Source organism: Microtus oregoni, unplaced genomic scaffold, assembly GCF_018167655.1.
Source record: "Microtus oregoni isolate MIOR12 unplaced genomic scaffold, Mior012 000061F_ref0000440, whole genome shotgun sequence".
Taxonomy (NCBI): Eukaryota; Metazoa; Chordata; class Mammalia; order Rodentia; family Cricetidae; genus Microtus; species Microtus oregoni.
The window spans coordinates 9,667,120-9,690,452 of NW_024543871.1; the positions used below are offsets into that span (position 1 = coordinate 9,667,120).

Sequence of the window (23,333 nt, forward strand, 5' to 3'; positions counted from 1 at the left end):
CTCCTAGTTTCCAATGGGTGGGGTCAAGAGAGACATTGATTAGTTTCTCACATTCTATACCCTCCCCCAATCACCAGCCTAGCAGTTCACTCTCCTACTCCAGTATGTCCTTAATTATCATGGGGAAGGGTCTTACTCATATTATACCAGCAGTCAGTCTAGGTTATGATTGATTTGCTTCTCTGGGCCAGGACTGTTGTCACTGATACCACATGTGAAATCAACTCATGAAAGAATTTATGAGAGGAGAGAGCCTCTATTGAGAAAATGGCTCAGCAACATCAGACAGGCCTATAGGGTGAGGAGGGCTCAACCCATTGCGAATGAGGCCTGGTGGTCTTGAGTTCTGTAAGAAAGCAGGCTAAGCAAGCCAGGAAGCAGAACTCCCTCCGTGCCCTCTGCATCAGATCCTGAATTCCTGTTCCTGTCCTGACTTCCTTTGATGATAAACAGTGAAGTGGAAGTATAAACCAAATAAACTTTCCTTCCCAAGGTGCTTTTTTGGTCATGGTGTTTCATCACAGCAGTAGTGACCCAACTAAGGCAGATCATTGCTGCAAGTTGTCTTTTTTAAAATAAGTTTCCAAAGCAAATCATTAAATAGTGATAGAGAGGATACAAAAGAAATACCTATGTAGATATGGTTGCCTTCACCCTCAGGAAGTACAATCCTGGGCTGAAGATAAAGCTCACCTGTCATGCATTAGATGCGGCAGCACAGGCTCATGCTTGTAATCCCTCACTCAGGAGGTGGAGGTAAAGCCAGAAGTACAAAGGTCAACCTAGAATACATGAGAATCTTCTAAAAAGCTAGCCCCTATGTTGGGAAGGGGATATGTGTGTGCCACACAATTTAATAAATAAATGTGAGATAAATTCTTACAGAGATAATGAAGTCATCAAATCAAAAAGCATCGCGACATAAAGAAATGCATTAGATTTTAATCTTTAATAGTATTATAGGAATTTACTTCCCTGGACCAAGAATAGAATGCTAATTACATAAAAATATACACATACAAAAGTAACTCTCCATTTTCTTGTGGGGAAAAACAACCTAAGTGTAACTTCTAGAATATTCAAGGCTTTTGTTTGAATTACAGTTCAATTCTTGGTCATCTTATTAGCACTAATTTTAAATTAAACATTAGACAACCATTACGATTTATAAATGTAAGGTGCCATTACCAAGTAAATAGATTTCCTCCAGAGTGAATGTGTCCCTTCCCCCACCAACTAATGAGTCAGCAATCAATATTCGTTAGTTGAATTTTATTAATAGATGAACCCTCCTCTCATGTGGGTGTGGGTGTGTTAGAATGCAACGACCATCTCTTTAATGACATCAACAGCAAGATGAGTTTGGCTTGGGCTTTCGGTGCAGATTGACTGTGTCTGTCTGAATCAGGTGATCTGACCTATCTTCTGTAGCCAGAACTCTTCGAACTGCCTCCTCAAAGGCAGCTGCAACATTGGTGGAATCTTTTGCACTCATTTCAAAGTAAGGATAGTCGCCGTTGTCCCTGCACCAGGCTTGGGCTTCTTCCGTAGACACCTGCCGTTCATTTATATCAATCTTGTTGCCCAAAATCACAAAAGGAAAGCTTTCAGGCTCTTTCACATCTGCATAATATATGAATTCTTTCTTCCAGTTGCTCAAATTCTGGAAGCTTTGTGAATCATCAACGCTAAAAGTAAGCAGGCAACAATCAGAACCTCTGTAAAATGGTGTCCTCAGGCTTCGGAATCGCTCTTGACCCGCCGTGTCCCAAATCTGCATGGTAACAAAATGTCCATCCACCTCCAAATCTTTATTTAAAAATTCCACACCTATTGTGTGAAAGAGCTGGGCATCAAATTTATTGGTTACATATCTGTTCATAAGAGAACTCTTGCCAACTCCACCATCTCCAAGAAGAATTACTTTAAAAAGGGACGATTTTCCTGTCATTATTAATAGTATGAGTTTTGACTTCAGAATCCTGTTTAAAAAAAAAAAGGTACCACCATTACATGCCTTTATACTGTAGCAATCCACAAAATTCTAACAAAATCAGCATTTAAGTGAAATAAAAATGCATAGCCCTGATTCCTCTTTGCAAAAGAACTACCTAAATAATGAGAACTGTTATTTACTGTCACTTAAGACATGTTCCGACCCCTATCCATTTTCATTATTCCCTAGAAATAACAGAGAAGTCTCACCCTTGCTGACTGTGAAGCTGGACTTGAGACCAAATATAACCTCAAAGACCTTTCTCTGAGCCATCACCTCCAAGCCCCAGCCACCCTAAACAGATAGAGGTGGCAAGCATGCAAAGTCCATAAATTTCTTTGAAGTTAACAGCCCCTCAATCCCCAGTTCACTGATATATGTTCCTACTGTCCTTCCCCTTCTCACTTCAGATACAGGCACTATGGAGCAGGAAATTCAGAGCCTTCCAGAAGCTCACTGATTCAGCTAAGAAATAAAAATCTATCAACCACAGACTACAAAGAGTTCACTGTCTTCATTGGAAATACTATTTTGAGTTGTTAAGATCAGTGTCAAAAGCATGAGCATAAGGCTCAAACTCATCTGGGCAGCTCCAACTCTTAGCCAATGCGTGCCCACTCTGGTGGGGGAAGTGCATACACATATAAGCAAGCATGGAGGACAGAGTTCAATGTCAGATGTCTTCCACTGTTTTTATTTTTGAGCAGGGAAGTAGAGTTTAAGACAAGGTCTCTCACCTAAAGCTCCACAGATTTTGCTACACTGGATGGCCAGCAAACAAACCATACATCCTCCTGTCTCTGCCTCACCAGTGCTGGGATTATAGGTACATTTCCATACTCAGCTTTATACATGGGTACAGGGGATGCCGACTCAGGTCCTCATGTTTCCAAAACAAGCACTTTAGCAACTGAGCCATCTCCCCAGCCCCACATGACATTTATGTATAAAGTAAAATGAAAATCAAATCAGGTGAAAATGTAATTATACATACCCTTTAAAGAAGTCCTGATGTAGAATTTAAAAACTTTCATACACTACAGGAGTCAGTCAGGGGAGAGGAGTGATACTTCTGATACCTACGACTGATGGCTACATCTGAGTGCTGATGGAAAACACTGTCCCTACTTGATATATTGTTTTAATTCATCGTAAAAAAAATTCAAAGCTGGGCAGCTGTAGCATAGGCCTTTAATCCTAGCACTTGGGAGCAGAGGCAGGTGGGTCTCCGTGAGTTCAAGGACAGCCTGATCTATAGAGCAAGTTCTAGGACAGCCAGAACTACACAGAGAAACCCTGTCATATACAAAAAAATAAGCATACAAAAAAACTTCTGGGTGGGAAAACACATAAAACCTAGCCTCACCTTTACCAATTATCAACCTAAGGCAAATCCTGATTGCTCGTTAACTCCTATTCTCCTTTGTTTCTACTTGAGTTGAAGCAAAATCATCTAATATGTAAATACTTAAGATTTAAGTATCTGTTAAGTATATTAAATTTTATGAAAGAAAATTAAGTTTCTTATATGAGCACTGTCAAAAATATTTTTACCTAATAATAAAGGCCCAACATGGGCCTAGCTATATGTGGCTGTTGAGCACTTGATAAGTGCTTGGGAGTTGGCCTTTGTGCATGCTAAGCATTAAAAAACCTGCTACATTTCTGTCCCCATTTATTTTCAGCTAATTTAAATGGCCACATTTAAAAAGCCCTTAGCTGGGGCTGGAGAGATGGCTCAGAGGTTAAGAACATTGCCTGCTCTTCCAAAGGTCCTGAGTTCAATTCCCAGCAAACACATGGTGGCTCACAACCATCTGTAATGGGATCTGGTGCCCTCTTCTGGCCTGCAGCATACACACAGACAGAATATTGTATACATAATAAATAAATATTTTTTTTTAAAAAAATCCTTTAGCTATATTGGACAACAGAGTTCTAAAATAAGAATAGTCATTAGTTTGTCATGAAAGCGAATATTGTTGACTCCCTCAGTGGGAAAATAGTAGAGAAATGAAGAATAATTGCTTTATCTACTAGGATAAATTTCTATTACCAGTGTAGTAAATATTGTCTGTCTTCTTATTAAATGTGAAGGTATCCAGTATTACTGAATACTTTTGTAACATAAAAGAATTCTGCATTTCTAACTCTATGTTCTACTATAGGTTAAAAAAACAGCTTAGTGAGGGAAATCAAGTCAGTAGAAAAAATTTAATAAAAATGATCAAAGAACTGGGTGGTGGTATATATTATGCCTGTAATCCCAGCACTCAAGAGACATTGGCAAGAGAAGCACAAAGTTGAAGCCATAACAAGCCAAACATATCTTATGTTTATCCAGTTTCACAATTATATCAAGAGGCGCTGGCAAATGACTGACCAACCCCACCTAAGTTTATGTAAGCACCCTCGAGGATGTCCACAGTACATTGAAATCATGTAATGATGTATTTCTTAGAATGTGTCCCCATTGTGCTGTATTTCAACATAGGGAAAGCATCTGAAACTTGCCCAAAATTATTAAAATTATTTAATGGTTTATTCTCCAGACTTAAAGAACCAAACTCAACTTTGACTTGGCCATCCCACAACTGCTGTGTTGTTTCCTCTCAGATTAAAACCTAACATAGAATATTTACGAGGAGGTGAAATACCCCCACAGAAGCTCACTAAGACAGAAATTAAACAATTTGGAATAGTTTAGGAAGTCCTTGAAACTCACCAGATTCACTAGGACCCGAGAGAGAGAGAGAGAGAGAGAGAGAGAGAGAGAGAGAGAAGATTAAAGAAGCAGAGCCTAGCTAAAGTGCTTAAAACAATAGTTCTCAATGTGTGGGTTAGAGGGTACAAAGTAGCAACGAAAATAACTTTATAGTTGAGGGTCACCAAAAGGAACTGTATTAAGGGGTTGCAGCATTAGGAAGGTTGAGAACCACTGGCTTAGAAGAAACAAAACGTGGCAGAGCTGCCTAGAAAAGGCTCAGATCAACCTAAACACCAGGAATGGACACTCCAACCTGTTGTGCTACCTGCAGGCTGTGCAGTGAGCTCCAGGCAGGTTTTCTACCTTTCACAAGCTGTCATCAATGATGGGAAAGGGATTCAGCTGTCTACGTGCAGCATTTCCGCTCCTTTAAATAACCAATCAACCCATATTCCTGTAAGAACTCCAGTAAAACACACTGATTCACCAAGCTAGTCTTTAGCGTCTGTTGTCAATTCCCTATCTAGGTGAGTGGATGTTTACTTGCAGGAATGCCATGCAACAACTCACTGTCTATGCCTTCAACCAAGCACACACTGCTCCCTCACCTAAATGCTGCTTCTACTCGCACCCCAAACCCAACTGCTGTGCCCTCAGACCTCCTCAGCTTGGTCACTACCTCTACTGTAAACTCTTTCCCATCACCCCCATCAATGTTGTTCCTGTCACAGTTTTTAACTGACAAAAAACACAAAAGCTCCACGATCTATTGTGAGAGGAAGACAGACTTACATAATTGTAGCGATCCTTTTTGTCCTAATTAAATGGGATTTTCTATTCATGACATTTTAAAAGAAATTTACATTCGCAAATTCCACACACCAGGTAATATTTTTGACATGCACATTGACTGTTTGGGGGCTCCCAGACAATCCTACTTGGGAATATAGGGGCCTTTGCTAACATTATTAATACACACCACCTCTTTGATTCTATCCTTAGAGCTGTACACAAATACACATGGTGTTATAAGTATATAAACCATCTTAGTCCCAATGATATTTAAGAGAAGCCAACCTCACTCAATCCACCTATTAATATAATCACAGCACGCTTATGGACATAAAAATGTTTCCTGTTCTTTTCAATTTGTGTGTGTGTGTGTGTGTGTGTGTGTGTGTGTGTGTGTGTGTTAAGTGTGTAAGGGGGTGGATGCCCACAAAGGCCTGAAGAGGGCAATATAGTCCCTTGAGCAAGAGTTGCAGGCAGTTGTGAGCTGCTTAATACATGGGTGCTGGGAACCAAACCGCAACAGTACAAATACTTTTTTAAAATTAATTCATTTTTTTGCTCTATTTTCCTGACAGGGATTCAGCTCTGGCTGTCCTTCTGTAGACCAGGCTGGCCTCGAACTCACAGAGATCAGCCTAACTCTGTCTCCCAAGTGCCAGGATTAAAGGAGGGTGCCACCACATCCAGTTTAGTACACACTATTAACCACTGAGCCCCACTATTCTTTTCTAAAAGCAGTAAAACCTTTGTGATTTCTTTAGCATAAGCTAAAGTAATAAAAAACCTCCTACCATGTAACTTTAAAAATTAAGCTAAAAGTAAATGTAATATAAACTCTGATATTCCACAGTTGGAAAGACTGTCTAAAAGCAATAAACTAAAAGCAATAATCTTCATCAAGTTTTACAGCTAAATTCTACAAATAAAGACCTCTGAATAAAAAAGGCTTAATAAGGTAAGGTCATGAACCTTACCTTAGTAGTTCAGTTCAAGCATCATTATTATCTGCAGGAAAAAAAAATCAAAGCTCACATTAGTGATATACGTTTGTTTTGATGATTTTTTTTCTTCTATGGCGTTACAGATTGAACCCAAAGCCTTGTATATGTTAGGCAAGCTCTACCGGTTAATTAGATAACCCCAGCCCTTTTACTACTTTTGAGGTCAGGTCCCACTACATTCCCCAGGCCGGCCCTGAACCTGCCCTGTAGTCTAAGTCGGACCTTGAATTTTTAATCCTCCTACCTCAGCCTCCAGAGTAACTAGGATTGCAGACCTGTACCTGTTTCATAATTCTAAGTGTAAAAAGAATTAACTGTAAGAAAAATAAATTTGACTATATCTACATTTTTAATTTAAAAATACCTAAATGTTATCTATAATCTACCTCAGCTTAAAAAAAAACAGCCCTACATCAAATACTGTATTCTAAGTACTGTTTTTCCTCTGTCGAGAGTTTTACCTGCCCACCCTTCTTTTCTAACTTTCATATGCAGACATAGCTATAAAATTATACTGGGAATTATGCTTGCCCAAATTTTATTTAGGTGGCTGAGAACCATGTCCCAGATAACAGGAAAAAGAGGAGACAAGGGAGAAAGAGGCACCAATATGATCCATAGAGTTAGACCAAGATCTGGAGGTAGTGCAGTGTCATGAAGCCACTGGGGAGCTAAAGCAAAAAAGCAAAGTCTTCCTTCCATGCATGAATGAGAGCAGTGGCCGGAGGGAGAACATGTTCCTAGACCAACCAAGCAAGGGACACAGCCTAAGTGTGGGCAAACTTAATTCCCTGAAACCAAATGGGAACAACAGGGTCAGCAACATCTACCTCCAAGGGCTACTCAAACATTTACTCAGATAACTGCACACAGTTTTCACCAGTTCTAGACTTCCTAGAAAAGTGTAGGAACTTTCTATGGAATGAGACCATGAAGTCTCAAATAGGCAATTTTACAGATAGTTTTATGGCTATAAAATGCTATAAGCAGAATAAATTATATGCAGACCTTCATTAGGAAGCCAAAGAGCCCCACACTCACACACCACCTTCTAAAAATATTTTTTACTATTTATATGTATATGTGTTATGAGTGTATGTGGGGGAGGGGGAGTGATGGCTGAGGCCAGAAAAGGAAGCTGGATCCCACCAACTTCACAAGGCCCACAGTACAGTTATTGGCAGTTATGAGGCAACCTGACACAGGTGCTAGGAATTGAACTCAAGTCCTCTGGAACAGCAGCAGGTGCTCTTATATGATGATCCAGTTCTCCAGCACCTCCACCACCATCACCATTTTTAAAAGAAAGGGTATTTTTGTGAAAATTGTATATAGCAGTCCTTAACTTACATATTCAACCAATTAAAACATGACTCTTTAAAATGCCAACATTTAGGATTAAGGATAAAACAGCAGCTAGCACTGATAGAGCCCTGTATGCCATGTGCCCTGTGACCCCACATTTACTTCTCAGGTTTCTTATCTGTGGTGGTTTGAATGAGAGCAGCCCTTACAGCCTACATGTTTGATGCTTTGTCCCAGTAGGTAGAGCTGTTTGGTAAGGCTTGGGCAGTGTGGTCTTGTGGAGGCAGATATGTTCCTAAGGGTGGGCTTTGAGATTTCAAAAGTTCAGCCATTCTAGTTAGTCTGTCTTTCTCTGCTTGTGGATTAGATAGAAGTTCTCAGCTACTGCGCCAGTGCCATGCCTAACTGCCTGCTGCCATGATAGTCATGGACTCACCTTCTGAAACTGTAATCAAGCCCCCAACTAACTGCTTTCTTGTATAAGTTGCCTTGGTCATGGTGTCTCTTCACAATAGAACAGTATTTAAGCTATAGCTTTTCCTATTACTGCCTATGATAGGCTTGAGAGCTTACTATATATGATGCAAGATCACAGCTAGTAAAACAGTTAAGCTGTTAATATAGCAGAATACTCCAAAGCCCAAGCACTTAACCCACTGGGCTATTTCAAGTGCAACTGCTTTTTTTGGGTTTTTGTTGCTGTTGTTGCTTTTTGTTTTTTGTTTTTGAGGGGCTTACTGTTGTCGCTGTAGTTATAAAGGAAATAAGCAGGTGGAAGCAGTAAGTCTTTTCACTTCTTCATTTTATTCCAAGGTCTGCACAAGAACAAGTTAATTCAACAGAACTAGTAGGCTACTCTGCCAATATGCAACATAAAGTATACCTGAGTATGCTATGGGTTTTTTTGTTCTTGTTGATTTTGTGAGGTACAGTCTCGTGTAGTATGGGGTGGCATCAAACTCAGTACTACTTAGCTAAGGATGAGCATAAAACCTCTTGCCTCTACCTCTGGAACCAAGATTATAGGTGTGCACTATCATATCCAGTTTTGTGAGGTGCTGAAAATTAAACCCAGGGCTGCATGCATGCTAAGTGAGACTCTACCAACTGAGCCACACCCCCCAACCAAATATACTGTATTTTAAAAAAAATGTTTTAAGTGAAACCTGAGTCAAAGTCTGCAGTGTTCTTCATTATCTCTACAGAAGCCTCCAGTTTCCTAAGATGGGTGAAAGCAGATTTCCAGCACATATTTAGACAGCACCTATTATGCACCACACATTAATGATGCAAACCACAGTTCTGCCCTGACAGTAACACCTACATGAAGTCCCAACTATAGCAGGACCTATAAAGAACAATCTGATGTGCTTCTTGACATTAAGAGAAAAAAAAACCAACCTACAGTCCACAACCCCAGACAACCTAGACAACAAAGAGGAACCTAAGAGATACATAGGAAAGATACATAGGATACATGGATCTACACAGGAAAGAGAAAAAGACAAGATCTCCTGAGTAAATTGGGCATGGGGGGTGTGTGTCACGGGAGAGTGTAGAAGGGGAGGGGGAAGGGAGAGAGGGAGGGGAGCAGAGAAAAATGTATAGTTCAATAAATAAAAACAATAAAAAATAATAATAATAATAGGGTACCCTTCCAACATTTCCCCTGGTGAGGGATACAATGTAAAAATGTGAGGTTCCCTTACTCAGGCCTAGGCCTTGCCTGTCGGTATCTCACAGAGCAGTGTGATGCCAGCCACCATCAGGACTTTACATACAACATGACCCTACAGTTGGCTTGGAAACACACTTCAACTGCTGAGCTGCAGTTAAGGAAAAGGTATCTTTCAGTACCAGAGAAAACCAGGTTGTGTTACACTATGTTGATAAGAGTCTGAATGTACATTTCTAGTGTGTTATGTTCCAACCACAGCTCAATGACCATTTTAGCCACACGATGCCTTTAGGAAGCAGCCTTATTTAACCAATGTCTGACTCCAAGAGAGAGGGTATCTGATTCAGAAAAGAAAAGAGCCAGAACCAGGACAATGGACCAACACATGCCAAGGCTCTGCCTAGGAACCCTGGTGCTGGCATGGACTGGGAGACCATTAGGCAGGTGAAGAACTAAGTTGACTGGGAAGATGGGACTGAAGGTAGGGAATCCTGCATAGAAGGATTTCTGCCTAAACTTTAAGATTAAGAAAAGCCACCAAAATACCTTCAGTAGTAGAAGACTCGGTAAGATAGAGCCCAGAAAAGTAACTCGCTACCACAGAAACAAATAAGCTGCAAGTGACAGGTGGGAGAAGACCTCAAGTGGAGCCAGGATGGAAACCTCACAATCTGTCACACTGCCAATAGTGTCAGCTGCTCTCAAGTACGAAAACTGAGGTGGTTGTGTCTTGTTTGATTCTCCCCTCTCCAGTAAGATGTTCACCATAAGACTTCCATCTTCTTGTTGCTCGCCCCCATCCCCACCCCTTTTTCTTACATCCACTTAACCAATGCATCTAAACCTCACCCCCTCAAATACTTCCAATTCCAACTGAACCTCTTTAGATGCTCCTAACATCTGCCAATCAGAATTTAGTACTCAACATGTCTACCATGCCTTCTAATAAAAATGAGATATGCTTCTTAAAAATATTCAAACAACACAAACATATACCATTATAAAAATGCTCATATTTTCTTCTTGGTTGTCAACTTAAAAGGTCCATATTATTCTACAACCACCTTCTCCCAAAATGAAAGAAAAAGAAATTTTGTTTTAAAAAGGGTTTAGCTGAGCCAAGTAGAAATTATTTTCCTAACTAAGGCTGCTGGAGAGATAGCTCAGTGGGTTAGAGCACTACTGCTACCCAACCTCCCAAGTCTGCCCCAGTATCTGTGCCACTCACACTCCCATCCATGCAAAACTCTCTCTCTGCCTCCAGGGGATTGGCTATCTTTCCTTGGGCTGTGATCTTGGTCCAGGAGGCACCTTTCTACCATAATAGCTACAAAACTCAGCCATCAGAGGCCTAGCTCAGATCGCCTCATCCAAGAGGCCTCCATGACACCTTTGTCTTCTTTGTACTGTCATTCCCACCCTCACCTTAATTTTTCACTTGCTTACAATGCTCCCAGTTGCACGTCTGTTTTCCAGTTTACAATGTCAACTCCCCAGGAGGTACACAAATATCTATGCCATTCATTCATGTGGGGGTTAGTTTTATGCCAACTTGACATAAGCTAGAGTCATTTTGGAAGAGGGAAATCTCAGCTGAGAAAATGCTCTGTCTAGACTGGCTTGTGAGCAAGCCTGTGGTGCAGTTTCTTGATGGGTGATTGAAATGAGCTAGCACAGCTAAGTGTGGGAAGTACTACCCCTGGGCGTGGTGGCCCTGGCTGCTATAGGAAAGTAGGCTGAGCAAGCCATAAGAACAGTAAACAGCAGTCATCCATGGCTTTGTTTATCAGTTCCTGCCTTGATGTGACCTGAGTTGTAAACTGAAATAACTCAGTGTAGGTTAATTTGGTATGGAGGCAGATGGGGAAATGAGCAGTGATGAGAAGTTTTCTCCCCAAGTTGTTTATGGCCATGGTATTTAATACAGCAATAGAACCATAATGAAGACATTTGTCCTATTTTTGTCTGCCACATTAAATAAAATGTTCTGTGCATGGTGAAATGCAAATAAATACTAGAATAAATTATTTCCTTTTTATTTTTGTTATTCTATTATTGTTTCTATCTATACTTACATACATGTAAGTTCTTCCTCTTATTTTTGATATCCACTAAAATATGAGAGAAAAACTTATGCTGGCAATTCTAATGAGAAAATCAGTTAAGACACTATTTACAGATATCAGCAAGGAGTGGGCATGCACATGCTGAAAATCTAGCACATTCCTCTATAAGGTACTAAAGGGAGAGCAAGCTCCTTTTGGTAAACCACTTCGAAACTTCAAAAACTCACACTCCCTTTGCGGCTTCTCACTCCTGAATATTTTAATTGAAATTTATCACTCCTGATTTAAATTTAGGAAGGTTCTTACCTCTCCCCAAATTCACAAGTTCCTTTTGCATTCATTCACCCTGAATATACTAATTAGAGACATAGCTACCATTTCACTTAATTTCATAGCTTAAGAAGCTGAGCTTCGGGGCTGAAGAGATGGCTCAGCAATTGGGAGTACTGCCTGCTCTTCCAGAGGACCCAGGTTCGGTTCCTAGTACCCACATGACAGCTCACAACTACTCTGTAATTCCAGTTCCACAAGATCTGACACCTTTACATCAATGTACATAAAAATAAAGCTAAATAAATTATATAGAAAGAAGGTCATATTTATTTAAGAAAAAAAAGAAGTTGGGCTTCAGACAGTGCAGGGCAGCACATGCCTGTAAAACAGTGAACTCAGGAGTTGAAGAGCTTAGATCACAAGTTCAAGGTCAGCCTGGGCTACACAGTGAGCTCAAATTTGACTATGAGAGAAGGGGGGCGGGGGAGAGAAAATGAATGAGATGCAAGCCAGGGAAGTCAGGAAGTCTAATGGATGCCAGCTATATAGCAAGATAACAAACCAAGCAGAAACAAACAAACCAGAACTAAGGAAAATACCACAAGAACAGGCCAATTTGGAGGTTTAAGATTTGGCTAGGTTGTGCTGGGCAGTGGTGTGGGTGGTGATGGTGCACACCTTTAGTATCAGCACTGGGGAGACAAAAGACAGGGAGATCTCTGTGAGTTCAAGGCAGGCCTGATCTACAGATCTAGTTCTGGGTCAGCCAGAGCTGTTACACAGAGAAATCCTGGGCGGGGGGAAGGGTCAGGTGCAATAGGAGTATCTAGCACTGACTACTACCTCACAGAAAGGAAAGGTAAATAAAACAAAACAAAAAAAAACTGGAAATCAAAGCATAAATAGCCAGCACTCGAGGGAGGCAGTGGCAGGCGGACCTCTGTGAGTTGGAGGCCAGCCTGGTCTACAAGAGCTAGTTCCAGGACAGGCCCCAATGCTACAGAGAAGCCCTGTCTTGAAAAAACAAAAATGTAAACCAAAGCATAAATAAAACTACCACTGACAAAGCACATACTCTATTTAAGTAACTCATTTCAGTAAGTACGCTTTCTGGAAAATGAAGCATCTAATATAAATATACATTAATTTTTCATTAAGAGCACTGCTGTAGTTAGGTATGGCAAGAGGAGAAAAGATTCAATTAAGCAACTAAATAACAGATAATTCAGAGCTTTCTGTATTGCTAGAGATGTCCAGCAAACCACATGTGGCCAATGAACATCTGAAATGTGGTTAGTCCGCTTAACTAACTGAATAACTTCATTTTCATTAAAGCATTCCACAGCACTAATGGCTACTGTATTAGACAATGGAGGTCTACAGTGTGATGAATGAACATGAGAGGGCCAACCCCTAGAATCCCACGTGGGCTCAAGATAAGTATAATCAAAGTGTGAGAGGAACCTGCATGCTTGAGCTTTATACTGGAAAGATTAGAAGAGCTTGCACCACATTTGTGGTGTGGTGTGCCATGTGTATGTGTGCACGAGGGCACTGCACAGAGAAAGCACAGAATAACCTTGGATGTCATCCACCTTATGAGACAGGATCTTTCATTGCCTTAAACGTCCACCAATTAGGCTAGAGAGCCCCAAAGATCCTCCTGTCTCTACCTCCTAGTGCTGGGATTACAAGTCTTTGTTACCAAGCCTGGCATTTTTGCCTGGGTTTTAGAGATCAAATTCAGGCCTTCTCGCTTGCCACTAGGCCTAGCATTAATTTTTAGTGCATTTTATTTATTTACTTGTGTGCATGTGTGTGTGTGTGTCACAGAGGACAATTTGTGGTTCTTTCCCTCTACCACGTGAGTCCTAGGCATAAACCTCAGGTCTCTGACACTGAATCACCTTACTAGCCCATAAAACAATGCTCCCCCAAAAAAGAAAAGAGTAGGCTAGTTTAAGGCTGTTTCTTCAGACAGGGCCTCTTTATGTAGCCGTGGCTGTCCTGGACTTCGCAATGTAAACCAGAGACAGCACAGAGGTCCACCTGCCTTTATTTCCCTGATAGTTGGGATTGAAGGTGTGTGCCATGATGCCCACTGTCAGGTTGAATTTTAAAAGGCAAAATGAAAACAGAAAGAAACAGTGGAAAAGCCACAGGAATAATGGGAAGTTGGTGTGGTATCCCAGACCTGTAATCTTTACGCTTTGGAGGCTGAGGCAAGAGGACTGCAATTTTGAGGCTAGCCTGGGCTACAAAGCAAGACCCTATCTAAGAAAAAAATACTAGGAATTATGGCTGAGAGTTTAAAGAAGAAAATTAAATTATGAAAAGAATGAATTTAAACATGTATATTGGAAAAATAAAATCAGCAAAACACAAACCAAATACAATCTATAACATACTAAAGTGACCAACGTAATTTGTCCTGAGTCCATTTTGTTTGCTTAGACAGTTCTCAGCCAAGCCCCCACCCTCCCTAACAGTCACGTCTGCCTTAGCAACACATTTGAGATTTTCATGGCCTTGACCGTGGTCCAGATGTATTAACTGAAATAATTGTCATATTATGCTCTGCCAGAAACGAAAATTTCAAGCTTACTCTGACCCTCATCTAACTTTGATGTGGGTTATGGTACACTACCTCTGAGTTTCAACACCAAGAGACTTTGAGGCGTGAGGCTGCTCTTGGTCGCTGACTAATGGTATATATAGTAATAGCAGCTGTTTTAAGACTCAACTAGATTAGAGGCTCGGAAACTCCACCTACACACAAGAGAAGTTGTAAGCAGTCCAATGCCAGACATGTAAGGATCTCTTCTTAAGTTCTGTTTACTGGATGTAACTGATACCTCTCCAGTGGCACCCAGTTTAACCCTACTGAGATGCTGGAATGGACTCTTCTCACAGGAAATCTTCCCAAGCTTAGACTTCCTCTACCCTTCACTGCCTAGTTCCCCATCTGCCTCCACACTAGATTAACTCTCCAGAGTTACACACCTCCATTCCCTGGAACATCAGCGAGTCATCAGGAAATGACCATTAGCCAATCCAATGGCTTCTTTCCACTTCTCAACACGGGGCCCTAAGGTGAATAGAAGAGTGAAAGGGTGCTTTTGGTTTTGGAGGGATGGTTTTTGTCCCTCCACCTGTGGCCATGGTAACACACAGCAATATCCTTGAAGATGTGCATGCCACAGAATCTTAGAAGGGTAATCAAGTTTTCCAAAACAACTAAGGAAAGGGAGGCCCACTTGACAAAGTATCTTGCTAGCACCACACATTTACCCAGAGGCAAGGTGGGATTCTTTGTGTCTTAAACAGGACTAGTCAGTCCCCATTAATGCCTCAATGAGGCCTAAAATGCACATGACCCTCTCCCTCTTGAAAATGTTCCTAAAATAGTCCATGAAACTATTGACAAGAGGCTGCCTCTGCTTCTCACTTATATCAGTTTTCTTCAGCCCGGTGGCTCCCTTTCTCAACAATCTTTCAAAGACTAATCTGAGGTTGAAGTCCACACATCTTCCCACTAGTTATAAACACCAGTGATTCCTGAAGTCCACGTCACTCTCACACCTCAGGGCCACACAAAATTTCCAACCCCTTTATCAGGACAGTACTCAAATTTAATATGTCAAACCATGCTATTTATCCAAGACCTCTCTCTTCTGTCTTATCTACCTGAGTCAACCTTACAAAGAATTCTGTCTACTTCCCTCCCAACCTATTAGCCATTGTCTTATTGAGTTAACTATCAAGTGCTACAACTACATCTTAACAGCTGCTACTACTACAATCTATGACGTATCTGCCTTACTTTCTTTTCCTGTGGCTATAATAAAATATTCTGAGTAAAGCTACTTAAGGAAGAAAGTTTTTGACATACAGTTGAGGCGGAAGAAAGAAGGCTACAGCCCACCATAGTGGGGAAGTCAAGGTAACCCAGAACCTGAAATGACCCATAGCTCATCACAATGAGGAGCATTTATACAACTCAGGATCCCAACCAGAAAATGGTGCTCCCCACACTAGAGGGCTCCTCCCACCTCAGTTAGACAGAGGCCCATCTCTTAAGTGGCCTCTCCATTTTGTCACAGTATCTGAGACATGCCCCTTAAAACCTCCTGTAGATCAGACACCATCCCCCATGCTTCGCAGATCAGCAGAAAGCTAACAAAGACTAAATACCATCTCCAGGCCCAAGTAAACATGGTTAAGTCAAAAGTGTTATCCTCACCCCCACCAAATGACAGAAAGGACTCAAAAAAAAAACACAGCCAAAAAAAAAAACTAATCTAGAGACTGGGAAGCTAACCCTACAGTGGGGGCAGTGTGAAACTCAAGAAGAACTGACTGACAGGGAAAGTCAGCCACAGGACTAAAACGTACCGCTTAGCTCTCCAGCAACTTTCCAACCACCTAGATAGGTAAAGGCTGAAAGCTAGATCACTCTGGGAAAGAACAGCCACCCCTCCAATCCTCCCAGCACACTCAACTTCCTCAACAAGTGCATATAATAGAAAATAGCGAGAAAAGAGGTTGCAAAGCAGGGATGGAGGGGCAGCCTGCATAGGAAGCCTGGCCTGTGCTTTCCTTTGCAGTCCCTGCTCTCCTCAGGCCAGCAACCCAACTACCAGCATTCCCAAACTGCAAGTCCAGAGGAAAAGCTTTCAGACTGACTGGAAGGGGAGTGGTAGGGAATTAAAAACCAACTTTAACACCTTGTTTCCTTACCGCTAAACCCTTAGGTTTGTAAACACTAATGGAAAACACCAACTTCTAATGCTATGGTTCCTAAACTATACGGCTTCACAAGCGTAGGGCAGGCTACTCTAAATGCTTAAAGGAAACAGATGCTGGCATCCCTATGGTACTGTGTTCAAGGGAGTTCACAATTTCAACACCACATTGCACACATTCCTTCTGATGACATAACTTTGTGAAGCTGAGTTTGCCCAGGATCACAGAAAAAAAATGAAAGGCAGATTAAAGAATGGCAGTTGTCTGCTGTTCCAAACTGTTTTTATTTTCCAATCTTATTTAAGAATATTAGAATTTGACCAGGTGGTGGTGGCACCAGCACCCGGGAGGCAGAGACAGGTGGATCTCTGTGAGTTAGAGGCCAGCTTGATCTACAAAGCGAGTTCCAAGTCTGTAACACAGAAAAGCCCTGTCTTGGGGGGCGAGGGGAGATAATAAAATTCACTCCAGATTACTCTGCTTTCACCAACATGCAGCCCCATAGCAAGGTCTTTGATTTGACTTCCTGCTACACTGTGTATGTATTTCAGGTACACTTACCAGATCAAATATACAAGCTTGAAACCACAGACTACAGCAACAATGTAAGCTAAAGACAGCAAGCAACTCAGAGATTTCCACTTGGTTTTATTCTACTTTGTTTTGGAGACAGGGTCTCATTTTGTCCAAGCTGGCCTGGAACTTCTTTTGTTGCCAAGGATGGTCTCTAAGTCCTGCTCTCCTGTCTCTGTCTCTCAAATGCCTGGATTACAAGTGTGCACTACCCTCCCTGGCCTTGTGGCCCTGTTAGAATCATTCAACACTACGACCTTTTGGCATTCTACTTATCAGGATGTTGAAATAAGTGTGAGGCCTTTTCACATTTCTCTAACACTGCTAACACAGCTATGAGCAGCAACCTCCTGGAAGCTCTCTTAACTTCTGTACCCGAGCACCTAATCCAAATCACAAAAACCTGGGATTTTTGTAATCACAAAAACTAGTTCAAGCCGGGCGGTGGTGGCGCACGCCTGTAATCCCAGCACTTGGGAGGCAGAGACAGGCGGATCTCTGTGAGTTCAAGGCCAGCCTGGTCTACAAGAGCTAGTTCCAGGACAGGCTCCAAAGCTACAGAGAAACCCTGTCTCGAAAAAGTCCAAAAAAAAAAAAAAAACTAGTTCAGTCCTTATTACTGTTTGACTATTATTTACCCTTAGATTAAAAGAAATGCCGTCATAGAATGAATGCATGCAATCATTCCATACTGTTTCCCCAGTCCCTGTCAACACAATGGCAAGCATTTATAATGCTTTCAGCCTAAGACAAAAGTGGAGTCTGTGTCCACCAAGTATGAAGCCGCCTGCCTGCTTTACTTCTCTACACTTCTTCTGAAACACGCTCTCTCTACCTCATATAGAGCTGTTATCTTACTTAACACCTTAACTACATCTCCATGTCCTGTCTGTGTCTCCAATGTAATGACATTCTACAGTCTGAAATCATCAGGGTCAAAAATTAAGAAACCAAAGTGGAAAAATCCAGAATGTGGAAATACCCAAAGCACATCACAATATGTACAATATCAAGAGTCACATTGAGAAACAGATTTCTCCTCCAAGTTATCTAACCAGCCCAGGCACCCTGAGGCAAAGCAGGCTTGGAACTGCTACAGGCCTGCCGGATACCCCTATCACCACCACCCACATACCTAGGTGGCTCCAGGTGTCCTGCTTCAGGAATCCTTTCATTTGCTTCCTGACTTCCCACCAAACTTCCTGAGGCGTTTTCTGACTTCAGTTCCTCCCCTCCCCAACAGCTCTTTAATAAATGGTCTCTGTGGATGACCTGGTAGTTACAAACCCTATTTTCTTACACTAGCTTTTATTATCTACATAGCTTTCAACTTAGCCTCATTGGGCACCACTTCTAATTGGCTTATTTCCTCCTGCTGCTTAACCAACAAACTGCCCAGGGCAGAATTATGTGGCAGCTAAATATTTGCTGTCGTTACCTGATATATATATATATATATATATATATATATATATATATACACACCTGTAGGTAGACATTAGGAAGTAATGTATCTTTTTACAAAGAAAGAAATATAAGTGACCTAAGTATGCGAGAGTAGCAAGACAAGTAATGATTGAGCAAGACTCCCTGGCACCAAGTCCTCTTGACCCTTCTCAGAAAAACAAAACAAAACCCACATACCTTTTTTAGAATGCATATACGGGCAATCATTTTCAGGTGATATGAAATTCAACAATCCTGTTCCCCCCCGCACACACACACCACAGCAGAGAGCATCTGGTAATCAGTAGAGAAATCTATATTCACTAGCTTAAAAACAAACTGTGCAGAGGCAGGAGTCAAAAGCCAAAGATACAGAGCTGGGGCGAAGGCTCCATGGGTAAGCGAGCATCCTGTATAGGCAAGAGGCCCCGAGTTCAAATCCTCAGAACCCACAAAAAAAGCTGGATATGGTCTCATAAACACCAGGATTACTGCAGGTTACTGACCAGCAGCCTAGCTCCAGGTTCAGTGGGAGACTGTCTCAACGGAATAAAGGTGGAACATAGAACTGAACACTCCGCATCCCTCTCTGGCCTTCACACACACGTGTGCATCCATACCATACATACACATACATTCTCACAACCACAAAGCAACCTAGTGACCATGTGAATGTTTCCCCAGGAAATCCTAAAGAGATTTAACCCTGCACATGCGCGAGTGCATGCGCACACACACAAACCCATTCCAAAGGCTCACCTAACAGTAATAACTGACGCTAGAACGGAGCATCATGAAAGGCCTAGTCTCAGACTCAGACAATCATGGAAAAAAACAGGCTGAAAAACACCAAAAAGAAAATTACTCGGCCTGGAGAGATGGCTCAGCAGGTAAGAGCACTGGCTGCTTTTTTAGAGGATCTGGATTGGATTCCCACACCCATGTGACATTTTATGTCCATCTGTAAACTCCAGTTCCAGGGGATCCATTACCCTCTTCTGGCCTCCATGGGCACTACAAAAGAAAGTACCCAGGACACACATGCAGGCAAACACCTATACACATAAATACAAAAATAAATAAATCTTTAAAAAGAAAATTTTGCAAATGTTATTTTAAATTTTTATCATTGTATTTCTTGATTTCAACAATAAAACACCTGTCTAACTATTATCTACTGAGGCTAAATTTAAGCCAGACCTTATGTAAATTAAGAATAGCTTCTCCAGGCAATAAGACAGTGAGCTGGATTGAGCTGCAGGCCAGCCTCTTGGTCTACTAAGTGAATTCGCAACCAGCTGAAACCACACAGTGAGACCCTATTATGGAGAGAAAAAAAAAGACAACTAATTTCTGGATGTAGTTTAGTAATCACGCACACGCCTAATTCAACTGTACAAAGCTTTCGAGAGCCCAGAAACTATTTTCCACTTCATCTAAGTCTGCCCAGGAAAGAATGTCATGAGACAGGTACTCCTTCCTGTGCTGGGTGTGGATGTGTTGTTTCCTTCATGAGCACCTGACCTCTGTTCCCGACTAGTCCAAACAACAAATTCTCTTCTAGGACCACGCCAGAACCTGGTCTTATGACTGTGACCAGACTGCCAGCTTCCCCACTACTCTTCCTTCTGGCCAGCACCTTTGTACCAGTGTCCGACAAGCAGTTCAGAAAATATCTGTGGATGAATGGAATAATGAAGAAACAGGCTTACTAAGTCCATTGAAATGGTTCCCAATAGTGTCAAAGTTTTTGTCACTTTTGTCTTAGAAAAAAAAAAGGATTCCAAAACTTCTGTGGTAGTGCATCCCTGTAATCCCAGAATTTAGGAGGCTGAGGCAGCAGTTCAAAGCCAGCCTCCGATAATGTACAAAGTTTGAGGCCAGCTTAAAAATAAATCAAACGAAAAACAAAACCATGAAACCAAAAAAAAAAAATGAATTGTTACCAGGTATTCATATACCTCTTAATAAAGAGAATTTTCACCCAGGAAGCTTTTAAAATAATAAAAATGCTGTCCTAAATAGTAAAATAGACACTGTGCTTAAAGAACTATAGAAGCCTGGTGTGACCTGGAATGTGAACCAAAAATGCTTCCAGACATTTTTCAAATATCCCCTGAGAAGATAAAGTTTCCTCCCGGTGCAAACTACTACTCTAAAATGCCCACAAACATACTTTGAAAATCAGCACTGCTCCCTCACTCCCTAGGTGACCTTGGAAAGGAGATCTAACCCTCCCAGGTCCCAGCAGATTCATGTCTGTAAAACAGAACCATTGCTTTGCAAACACCAAAAAAAAAAAAAAACAATTCATGTGATATAGAGTAGGACCTTCCAATAAATAGTAAGAAACTGAAGGAGGTAAAAAAAAAAAAAATTCGAGAACTAAAAGAACTTCAGGCCTCCAGAGTACTATAGTATAAAATGGAAGTGGTTGGATAGGGGAAAATGTAAAAAGGATCTCTGGAAAGGAGAGAATACCACCAATGTATTTCCGTCTCCAACAATGGATGTTCTAGTTTCCGCTTGTCTATGCTAACCTTCCAGAAAGTAAAGCAAAAATGTCCTTAAATCCCCAAATGTTCTAAGTCAATAAGCCTCCAAACCATAAACGTTTCAGTACAGCAAGAGACTACAATCTACATGAAAACCCTGAAAGCAAGAAACTGCCACACCACTGTTAGACATGGCACCCTAGTGTAAGATACTTTGGAGTTCTACACAATTAGTGACAACTTCGACCTGAGATGATAAAAGACAAAGAAAAAGCAGATTACTTAAGTCCCTAACTAAGGGAGGAACTGGGAATTGCGCTCAGGTGTAGAGAACTCTTGCTTAGCAAGCACAAGGCCCTAGGTTTGATCTCCAGCAATGGAAAGAGAAGAGTATAGAAACGAAAAAGGAAAATAGTCCTTAGTTGAAAACCCCGGGTTTCCTTCAACTCGAGTTGAGATTTCAGGCAGTGTAGGGATTGTCCACTGCAGTGGAACTAGCGAGGAAAAAAAAAGACAAAAACTTGTACAAACAAAACAAAAACCAAATTCAGTCTGTTGATTTTGAGGACGTGTGAAAAGATTGGTCACGTGCCAATCTGGAAACTTGCAAAAAAGTTATTCCTCAAAAGAAATATGATCACGGGATGTGTCATCACTTACAAAACAAAACAATAATACACACACCAACCATTTGGTCAGCACTTAAAAAGTCTCATCTGGTCTTTTCACTCAGCAAGATGGAAGAAAGGAAGAAACGCGATTCTGAAACCTCTGCCAAGGTCTGAATCAGACAATGTTCCCAACCGCCTACATGGTCTTTGCCCTGTCTTTATCTTCCAAGCTCCCTTACCTGCGTGGGCCAAAGACATTAAGTAAATGCTCAACCGAGTAGGATGTCAGAGGTCGCCAAACTCAAATAACACGAGCGTCCTTGCTTTCCCCAGCATTAGTCAGTCACTCTGGCGCAAGGTTTGGTCTCGTGTGCGTGGGTGTCCCCGTGTTGTTAGGGGAAAGACTGGTGTATATGTGTGTACCCAGGTGTTTGCGTATTTGTACGTGTGCGCATCTCTCCACCATCCAATTTCGAAGTGTTTGGGGGGTCTGAGTTTGGGGATATCTCCCTCCCGGGATGTTTTGTGAATTTCTCTTCCTCTATGCGTGTGGGAGGGTGAGGGTGTGTGTGTGTGTACGCGTGCGTATATGCCCCGAGTGGTTGGGTGTGTATCCCTCTTCCTATGTATTTGAGTGTGCGAACCCGTCTTTCCTCCTGCATCAGTCATCAGACTGGGGGACAAACCGCCCGTGTTACCCAGCAGTCTACAGACCCGCGCCAATTTGGCGCGCCCCTCGCCCTGGTGGCCCTCGGCTCCTGCCCTGCGCGCACCCTTAACCAGCTCCGGCCCGGCCCGGCCCCAAAAGGAATGCTGATCCCCGCTCACCTTTCAGCCACACACAGGACGCCCCGGGAGCTGTTGGCCAGCCCGCCTGGGTGCAACCAGGGAAGAAAGGGAGCCAGAGACACGGAAGGGAAGAGAGCGCTAATCAGCCCAAGCTCCAACAGCTAGCGACTTGAGCAGAAGGACCAATATGGCGGCCGGCCGGGGCGGGGCCGAAGCGGAGAGGCGAGGCCTGAGCAGTGGGGCGAGGGGGCGGGGCCTGAGTCGGCGGGGCGGGGCCTGGAGTGGTAGAACAGGACCCGGCGCGGGGACGGGGCCTGCGTCTGTGGGCGGGGCCATGAGCTGAGGGGTGGGGCCAGAGGCTGGGAGACTGAACCCTGAGGCAAAGACCCTGATGCTGGTCCCGGGAATGTAAGGACAAAGAAGACTGGAGCCAGAAAGTCTGGAGTCTGCTCTCCCAACCGACTTCTTTGCAAAATCGCAGTTTTCCTTTGTGCCAGCTGCTGCCCTGGTCTTCTGCCTGCATTTCTTCTACCCTGTTCACGAAGTAATAGCTACTTTTAAGTTTAAAGTAGAAAGCGATCATACAAGCACAATGGCATAACAGTATTGCACTATTAAAAATGTGCAAATGAGCAACGAACAGGGAAATGAAAAAAGAATATGTTTGGGAGATTATAGAAAAATAAAAGTTTTTCTAAGTTTTTTAGGTTTATGTTTTCTCCTCCCTTTATTCCAAGTTCCTTTCTACCACTGCCCCCCCCCCCCGCATCCAGATCAATCCCTTCTGTTTCTCATTAGAAAACAGTCTTCTAAGGAATAAAAATATAATACAGCAAATCTAACACATTGGAATAG

General features: G+C 42.1%; 1 protein-coding gene across 3 annotated transcripts; it reads right to left on the reverse strand.

Annotated features, from left to right (window-relative positions):
• Nucleotides 1-930: 930 nt before the first annotated feature.
• Nucleotides 931-22,672, reverse strand: Rab9a (RAB9A, member RAS oncogene family). 3 transcript variants are annotated; one of them, XM_041639974.1, is made up of 4 exons: nt 22,518-22,672; nt 14,822-14,906; nt 6,470-6,500; nt 931-1,982 (listed from the first exon to the last, which is right to left on the reverse strand). In XM_041639974.1, exon 4 carries the CDS (start codon nt 1,949-1,951, stop codon nt 1,346-1,348), a length of 606 nt encoding a protein of 201 aa, XP_041495908.1. In that variant the 5' UTR covers nt 1,952-1,982; nt 6,470-6,500; nt 14,822-14,906; nt 22,518-22,672; the 3' UTR covers nt 931-1,345. The 3 variants fall into 3 exon arrangements, with proteins under 3 accessions (XP_041495908.1, XP_041495906.1, XP_041495907.1); XM_041639972.1 differs by lacking the exon at nt 14,822-14,906; XM_041639973.1 differs by lacking the exons at nt 6,470-6,500; nt 14,822-14,906.
• Between the last annotated feature and the right edge of the window lie 661 nt (nt 22,673-23,333).

Bases quoted from the DNA above. Each gene is read 5' to 3' on its own strand.
- Rab9a (XM_041639973.1), bottom strand. From the start codon at position 1,951: ATGACAGGAAAATCGTCCCTTTTTAAAGTAATTCTTCTTGGAGATGGT.